This window comes from Electrona antarctica, assembly GCF_951216825.1.
Source record: "Electrona antarctica genome assembly, chromosome: 1".
NCBI lineage: Eukaryota > Metazoa > Chordata > Actinopteri > Myctophiformes > Myctophidae > Electrona > Electrona antarctica.
In genome coordinates this window covers 8,905,628-8,914,839 of record NC_136806.1, presented here as the reverse complement: position 1 = coordinate 8,914,839, position 9,212 = coordinate 8,905,628, and the positions used below count along the sequence as shown (strand labels likewise).

General features: G+C 43.9%; 1 protein-coding gene across 2 annotated transcripts in view; it reads left to right on the top strand.

Moving 5' to 3' along the window:
- Positions 1 to 967: 967 nt before the first annotated feature.
- Positions 968 to 9,212, top strand: part of col6a2 (collagen, type VI, alpha 2) — a gene marked incomplete at its 3' end in the record, with an annotated part of 33,586 nt that continues 25,341 nt past the window's right edge. The window contains exons 1-4 of one of the 2 annotated variants that reach the window (XM_079496087.1): positions 968 to 1,289; positions 5,637 to 5,728; positions 6,343 to 6,443; positions 7,284 to 7,427. In XM_079496087.1, coding sequence (XP_079352213.1) covers positions 5,653 to 5,728; positions 6,343 to 6,443; positions 7,284 to 7,427 — 321 coding nt within the window. In that variant the 5' untranslated portion in view covers positions 968 to 1,289; positions 5,637 to 5,652. The remainder of the gene's footprint in view (positions 1,290 to 5,636; positions 5,729 to 6,342; positions 6,444 to 7,283; positions 7,428 to 9,212) is intronic. The other variant, XM_079496086.1, reaches the window with a different exon arrangement.

The window sequence follows — 9,212 nt, the reverse complement described above, 5'->3', positions numbered from 1 at the left end:
TCAGGGAGGTCCATCCAACCTTGTTATTGCGGACGAACTATAGAAGCTGGCCAAAACTGTGTGTGTATGTGTGTCAGACTGCCACAACAGCTTTGTTCGCTTCTCGCGTTTACGCGTCTTACTTGTATAAGATACAATGGTGAGTACCATAGCGCCTATCACCCGTAATAAATCTAATCGATGAGTGATAAACAGAGTCTATAGGATTTAAGAGCGGATGCTGCAGCTGCATCCACTCTAATAGCACTATATAGCGCTTTTCTAAGGGCCGATTCATACTCCTATTTTAGAGCCGAATAAAAGTCTACAATGTGACGTCATTTGAGGTTCGGGGGGGGGGGGGGAGTGGGCAGGTACCGTCCTAAAGTCGGCTCTTCGCTGCTACTGAACATTTCTGACGAGCCAAAATCATTTCGGCACTACAGCGCCGAAACAGCTGTAAAATAGGAGTATGAATCGGCCCTAAGTACTCAAAGATGCTTTACATTTGTGGGGGCCAGGGGAGAGAACAGAATGAAAACAACATCATTGCATTGCCCAACACCATGAGCTTGTAGATCTGACAATTTTTTAAAACCTTTCTACCTTACCTCCTCCATTTTGCAGGAGACTCCTTTTATTTGTACGACTCCTGCGTCAGAATTTCTCCTGCTTTTGGGGGATTTCACCCCTTTTTTGCGTGGTCAACAGGGGTCAAAGGTCAAAGGCTTTTTTTTAAAATGTTTTTTGGGGCTTTTTGCCTTTTTTATTGATATATTTACAGTAGTTTGACAGGAAGGGGGAGAGGGGTGGCTTTTTAATGGAATCTAGTAAAGCCTGATACAAATATCAAACTCACAAAATTCACCAAAATCTCTTTCTCTCTCTCTCTCTCTCTCTCTCTCTCTCGCCCCCCCCCCCCCCCCCCCCCACCCCTCTCTCTCTCCCAGCATGCACGCGCACACGGGCGCGCACATCGTCCTACGGATCCACGGCGCCTCCTAGCGGACAGACCAGACACGGCAGGCGAGGCGAGCCGGGGCGCGCGTGCATGGAGGAGGAGAGGGAGGGATCTCACGCGCAGGTTCTTCGCAGCAGGGCTGGAACGGGACGGGAACGGGAGAGGAGAAGCGGAGCGGACGACTGTTCTTCTGCGGGAATTAGAAGCATCCAGGACCTTTTAATTCCATTTTCCTTCCTTCTTTTCCCATTTCTCGCCCCTCGGATCGTTCCCCCGGAGATGAGGCAGTGAAGATCCACGGACTATAGTAACTCGACAAACTGTTCTGAAGTCCTCAAAAAGAGTTCGGGTAAGACTTTAAGCAAGCAACACTTTTTACGCACAGCAGCAGCAGCAGCAGCATAGTTCTCCTCATCTGTGCCCCATGCATGCGCGCGTGTCTCGCTCTCTCCAGCCAGGCGCGCACGCTCTGTCTGACTTCACTTTCACTGCAGTGTGAATTTCCACATAAAATTGGAATAACAGTGACTTGAGGTCAGCCTTTGATAGTCCAGTGTTAGTAGCTTATTATGTCCGAAATGTTGCATGCAACCTGCTATAGCTACATTCATTTTACTCAATATATTTAAGCATGAGGAGAACTCCTGAAATGTCCGTTTTTGAGTTTTAGTATTCTGTCCTCGCTCAGCTGTCTGTCTGTCGGGACGGTTGATGAGTGTGAGTGACTGAAGGTACCTCCGCAACCTAATGAGCCATTGCACGGGCTGTCCACTAGAGGGAAGCATAGTAAAGTGCTAAAGATTGCAGTAGTGTACTGTAAAGTAAAGTAACTTAGTACATTTACTAAGTTACTTTACAATTTGGAGGTAGTTGTACATTACATAGTATTTCCAATACCACTACTAATATTCCACTACATCTCAGAGGCAACTATTGTACTTTTTCTATACTACTTATTTGAAAAATTAGAGATTGTTGGCTGGTGGCCAGACGTCTGTCTGGGCCGTATCTCGTTGTCCAATAAGAGATGGCCTGGCCTACCAATGAAATGACAGGATAGATTAGACCAATGGTTCCCAAACCTTTTCATGTCAAGGACCCCCAAAATGATACTCATTAGCCCGCGGACCCCCATTTGAATGGATATGCCAGGGACCCTCCCCCCCCCCATAGGAGAAGAGCAGTGATTCTCAACCCATTTAATTTCAAGGACCCCCAGTTTGACATGCATTAGTCTACGGGACCCCATGGCATTTCTATCTCTGGGACCCCCAATTTATAATTGTAAAATCAATGTTAATTTAACTCTGAGAGTGTACAAATGGAACCAAATGGACCCGTTAGCCGGTCCATTTGGTTCCATTTGGCAGGTAGATGAAGAAAATTGTCTGTGTGGGAACGTCAGTAGGCCTACAGTAGGTAGGCTAAAGCCAGTCGCAGCCCATGCACCACCACATCAGAGAACAACAGCATGCTGAGGCCCTTTGAAGTGGTTTGAAACAAATCTCAAAAGTATAGACTAATTGAAATGACCTCAACATTAGCTTGGTCATGTATCATGTATCCCTACGCCTACATGACTTTTCCATCTTGATTGGAAAAGTGTGCTTTCAGCCAATTGGCTTTGGCCTTGACATCGCAAACTAAACTAACATTAAGGTTCAGGTTTTCATTAATTAATCTCTAGGCCTACATACTGTATGCCATAGTGTGGGTCTCATCTGCTTTTGTTTTATTGTGTGATAGTTTTGAAAATGGTCTTCAACAAATGTGTTTGAGTGATGTAGTCCTATAGACTATTTCTGTGTCCCCATCTTTGGAGCATAGAGTAAGAAAAGCCTTCATTCACAGTGAAGTTCATTTAGCTACTACGAGACTGTAAAAAAAAAAAAAGGACTTTTGATGCTTTCTTATGCATTACATAACTCTGGCAGGCAGCCATGTTTGCTCCCAGTTGACAAAATGGCCTTTGGTTGTACCGTCTAGTTTAACCCAAACTGATGCCAGGTGTGGACGTCCACTAGACCTGACTCATACTGAAGAGATGAATTCATGAACTTACCAGATCAGAGCCAGTAGGCGCACATTTGTTCTTTTTTTTGCCATTTCTTGTGCATTGCTTTGTCAGTCAACTATCAGACATGATCAGACATGATGGTGAGATGACATTACATACATGTGGTGAGAGGACATGTGCAATAACATCATAGGGCTATTATTATTGTTTTTAGTTTCTGCCTATAATTTCGTTTTGTTTGTTTCTAGATTAATTTTAAAAGATCCATTTCCCATCCCTTTTATTTTACTTAAAGGGCGACATCACCCATCTTCAACCTATCTTCATAATTGCTCCTCATTAATGCTCATTATAATATGGTAAAAATGTTGTCTACTCACTCTGTGTCTCAGAGGAGGGCTGTGGACAGTTCAGAAACCCGTCTACTCACTCTGTGTCTCAGAGGAGGTCTGTGGACAGTTCAGAAACATGTCTACTCACTCTGTGTCACAGAGGAGGGCTGTGGACAGTTCAGAAACATGTCTACTCACTCTATGTCTCAGAGGAGGGCTGTGGACAGTTCAGAAACATGTCTACTCACTCTGTGTCTCAGAGGAGGTCTGTGGACAGTTCAGAAACATGTCTACTCACTCTGTGTCTCAGAGGAGGGCTGTGGACAGTTCAGAAACATGTCTACTCACTCTGTGTCTCAGAGGAGGGCTGTGGACAGTTCAGAACCATGTCTACTCACTCTGTGTCTCAGAGGAGGGCTGTGGACAGTTCAGAAACATGTCTACTCACTCTGTGTCTCAGAGGAGGGCTGTGGACAGTTCAGAAACCCGTCTACTCACTCTGTCTCAGAGGAGGGCTGTGGACAGTTCAGAAACCCGTCTACTCACTCTGTGTCTCAGAGGAGGGCTGTGGACAGTTCAGAAACATGTCTACTCACTCTGTGTCTCAGAGGAGGGCTGTGGACAGTTCAGAAACATGTCTACTCACTCTGTGTCTCAGAGGAGGTCTGTGGACAGTTCAGAAACATGTCTACTCACTCTGTGTCTCAGAGGAGGGCTGTGGACAGTTCAGAAACATGTCTACTCACTCTGTGTCTCAGAGGAGGGCTGTGGACAGTTCAGAAACATGTCTACTCACTCTGTGTCTCAGAGGAGGTCTGTGGACAGTTCAGAAACATGTCTACTCACTCTGTGTCTCAGAGGAGGTCTGTGGACAGTTCAGAAACATGTCTACTCACTCTGTGTCTCAGAGGAGGGCTGTGGACAGTTCAGAACCATGTCTACTCACTCTGTGTCTCAGAGGAGGGCTGTGGACAGTTCAGAAACATGTCTACTCACTCTGTGTCTCAGAGGAGGGCTGTGGACAGTTCAGAAACCTGTCTACTCACTCTGTCTCAGAGGAGGGCTGTGGACAGTTCAGAAACCCGTCTACTCACTCTGTGTCTCAGAGGAGGGCTGTGGACAGTTCAGAAACATGTCTACTCACTCTGTGTCTCAGAGGAGGGCTGTGGACAGTTCAGAAACATGTCTACTCACTCTGTGTCTCAGAGGAGGGCTGTGGACAGTTCAGAAACATGTCTACTCACTCTGTGTCTCAGAGGAGGGCTGTGGTCAGTTCAGAAACATGTCTACTCACTCTGTGTCTCAGAGGAGGGCTGTGGACAGTTCAGAAACCTGTCTACTCACTCTGTGTCTCAGAGGAGGGCTGTGGATAGTTCAGAAACCTGTCTACTCACTCTGTGTCTCAGAGGAGGGCTGTGGATAGTTCAGAAACCCATCTACTCACTCTGTGTCTCAGAGGAGGGCTGTGGTCAGTTCAGAAACATGTCTACTCACTCTGTGTCTCAGAGGAGGGCTGTGGACAGTTCAGAAACCTTCCTACCAGTGGGTGTGACATCATCAATGGGGAATCCAAACTAATAGAAACTGCAGTCTTTCTATTCCTGGAAAGTTAAAGCATGCTATATGGAAGACATTGTTCTTGCATCAATAATGCCTAATGATGATGTCACTGGAGTGTTCACAGCCCTCCTATGAGACACAGACCAAGTAGAATCTACTTGGTCTGTGTCTCATAGGAGGGTTAGGTGTTAGGGGTGCCCAAAAGGTAGATCACGATCTACCAGTAGATCACAAAAGCTGTGCAGGTAGATCACAGCATGGCATGGTCCTAAACATATATTTAATATTTAATATAAAATATATACATTTGTTGTCAGTATTATTACAAAGTTATATACAAAAAGCATTCCATTTCCCCTCTATTTCCCCATTCCAAGTGTCTTTGTCTTATGTCTTGCTGTATGTAACACCAGCGACGCTATTCCAAAGCCATATTTCAGCAATGGGATCATATTTTTAAACACATTTCAGCAATGGGATCATATTTTTCCTGGTGGGTAGATCTTATTGAGCTGGTCATTTTGAAAGTGGCTCTCAAGTCAAAAAAGTGTGGGCACCCCTGAGATCAATACTGGTACCATTTTATGATGATTATTAGTGAGAACCAATTCATTATATGAAGATAGTTTGAAAACGGGGTCGTACTTTAATTTGCAGTGTATCTTGTCCTATTTTTGAGAAAAGCTGAAATGGTAAATGAAGCAACAGGTGGATAGATGGATGGATGTAATGTAATGCATCCTTCTTGACAGAAGAGTGTGCTGTTGTACCCCTATGTGTCACTCAGGCAGGAGAAGAGGAAGATGCTGGGGTTCGAGGTCGTCGCTCTGTGCTTGCTGTTTGGAACCCTGACGCACGGCCAGGCCACCGACTGTGCCAGTGAGTGCCATCCGGCTGGACACAGCAGCATGTTTCATCTCCCTCTCATTATGGGATTTTGTCGAATTAATCCATTTAGACCTGAGACCAGATTTAATGTCTTCTAAATCATGACAGTTTTCTGAAAAACCTATGAAAAAAACAATTTCATGTCAAGGACCCCAAAAATCATATTATGTATGTGACCCACATCTGAAAATATGTTGTTCCAGGGACCCCCCAGAAGCAAAGATTTGAGTTAAAAACGTTCGCTCTGAATATAATACGATTTGTGCCACATTTTCACGATTTTTCAAAAATAACAGATCTACAAGCTCATAGTGGGGCACCGAGTGCCGCACTATGAGCTTGTAGATCTGCTATTTTTCAATAGCTAAAGTATAACATAATGCTTAAAACACCAAAAGGGGTTCCCGTCCTGAATCGGTTAAGGACCCATGGTCTGCAGTTTATCAGCAATAAGAAACTGAACATTTCATTTAAGTGGATTATCAGTGTGAATCTCTTGCAGTGTTGCATTGACGTGTGTGTGTGTGTGTGTGTGTGTGTGTGTGTGTGTGTGTGTGTGTGTGTGTGTGTGTGTGTGTGCGCGCGCTTGCCTGTCTCCCTTCCAGAAAAGCATGAGTGTCCCATAGATATTTACTTCACCATCGATACGTCAGAGACCATTGCTCTCCAAGAGTCACCCCCTGGAGCACTGGTGGAGAGCATCAAGGTACCTCATTTAAGCCAACATCCCCATTATTATTATTTTTTAAATATATTTTTGGGGGCTTCTTTCTGCCTTTATTGATAGGATATATAGTGGAGAGAGACAGGAAACAGGGAGAGAGTTGCTGGGAATGACATGCAGGAAAGGGTCGTCGGGATCGGGACTCGAACCCGCGACGCGCTGTCAGGCATGTGCCTATATGTTGGTATGCGCCTGGACCGCTAGGCCAGCGGGCGCCTCCCCCCAACTTTTATTTAACTGAACTCAGCACAGAACAGTGGTTATCATTGAGGTAACAAGACAACTCACCCCTTTTCTGTTTTCCTCCCGGAATTTTCCCCAGTGAGGGGTGGGAGAGGCTGGACAGCAGACGGCTGGACTTTGAATTTATCTAACTATAAACTTTCACGGCAGCAGACAGCCTAAGTACAAATATAATTTATGAAAAGCTACTACAGTGAAGTCTGTTCACAGAAGTTGTTGTAGGCTATGTGGGGATTATCTGACGAGGTACCATTTGAGTGGGAAAAATCTTACATATACTAAATAATACTAAATTGTTTATAGGGTCAATATAAGTAAAATAATATAGCCTTTCCACAGGAGTATCTTTTTATATTTGTCCAAAAAGAATACAAACAGCCAATAGCATATTACAAAGTTATCCCCCTCACTGGGGAAAATTCCGGGAGGAAAAACGGGCAAGCACCGGGGTGAGTTGTCTTGTATTCATTATTGAGATGAACGTCAATTAATGTGAGACAGCGCTACAATACTGTCAGCTGACCCATTTATTAATTATGTATGTATGTATGTATGTATGTATGTGTGTGTTTGTTGTAGGACTTCACAGTGCAGTTTGCACAGAGCCTAGAAGATGCCGACTACAAAGGTTTGGTTAATATCCGTTGGTCCATCGGTGGTCTGCACTTTTCCCAGAAACAGCAAGTGTTCGCCCGCCTAGGAGCCAAGGATGCCTTCATTCAGGTGACTACCGTGGCTGACAGAGATACACGCACGCACGCACGCACGCGCACGCACGCACGCACGCACGCACGCACAGGATCCCAGCACAAAATATTTTCAGATGAGGGTCCGCTGCCAAATACATATTAATTAACCCATTTTGGGCGGGAACCCCTTTTGGTGTTTTAAGCATTACGTTATACTTTAGCTATTGAAAAATAGCAGATCTACAAGCTCCTAGCGCGCCACCGAGTGGCGCGCTACGAGCTTGTAGGTCTGCTATTTTTGAAAAATAGTGAAAATGCGGCACAAATCTTTGAAAATTTAACATTATGCCTATATTCTTTCAGAAGACTTTTTTTTTTATTTCCACGTCAGGCCTAAATAACCACTGATTTAAACATACTTTGCTCACATCCCATGGCTTTACATTTCTGGTTGCAGTGGAATGCAACCTTTTGCAACCTAGAGAGGTGTGTATATAATCGTTGAGCCACGTGGCTCCTTACGTACACAAATCCTTCAAATGGAATTCTTTCTCAATCAAGTAAAAGTATAAATACTGCAATATAGAAATATTCGTTACATTCAACATGTACTTGAGTAAAAGCACAAAGGTATTGGTATCAAATTGTACTTAAAGTACCAAAAGTAGTATTCATTATGCTGAATGTCTCATTTCAAGTTTTCAAATGTATCAAAATAATTTGAAAATAGCAGATGTACAAGCTCACAATGTGTCGCATTGCAACACATTGTGAGCTTGTAGATCTGCTATTTTCAAATGGCCGAAATATAGGGCTGAAGTATAATGTATGATTTGTAATAATAATAAAACTAAAAGTAACTAGTAACTAAAGTTTTCAAATAGTGGAGTAAAATACAATAGTTGCCTCTGAGATGTAGTGGAGTAGAAGTAAAAGTATTGGAAATTGGAAATACTCAATTAAATTGCAAATACCTCAGAATTGTACTTAAGTAGGCCTACAGTACTTAAGTAAATGTACTTAGTTTCTAAGTACTAAGTACATCACATAGATGTTGAGGCCTATTTGCCAGCTCAGAAGCATAATTGCCTTGATGCCTGAGATAACGAGCACCAAGGAGGACCAGGTGCACACTGCACAGACACACACACGTTCTGCATGGGCAGACTTTAGCGGACAGAAGAAGCTGTGTTTTACGTCATTTCCGAGTTTTTAGACAGCTGGTGGATGGAAAAGAAGCTCTACCCCCGCGGCTGACTGCCGCGACGGACAGATTCCCGGAAACGCTCTCCTCCGCGGCAGTCAGCCGCGGGGGTGGAGCTTCTTTTCCATCCACCAGCTGTCTAAAAACTCGGAAATGACGTAAAATACAGCTTCTTCTGTCCACGGCTGTCCGCTAAAGTGTGCTTAGGCCCTCTGCAGTGCTCTAATGTGAAAGTGACTGAAGCTTCAAGCTCATTTTTCTCCAAACGCCCATGTGGAATATTAAGGATTACTGTGATTATGGTAGGCTCACATTTCACACACCATACAGTAAGAACTCCTGTAACTTAAAAAAAAGTTACCGATATTTCCCGATATTACATGTTTGTACCTAAATCGGCTGATAATATCGGGAGGCCGATAATATCGGACATCCCTAGTACAAAAACATCTTCAATAAAACCCTAAAGCCTCGGATATTTCTTAAAATCAAGGTTAAAGCCTCAATCTGGGATACAGTAGAACAGCAAAAACAATATTACTCTGTATAAGACGACCCCATTTTTCAAGACTAATTTGTGGAAAAAGAACATTGAATGTCAAATAGTCTCTAGTC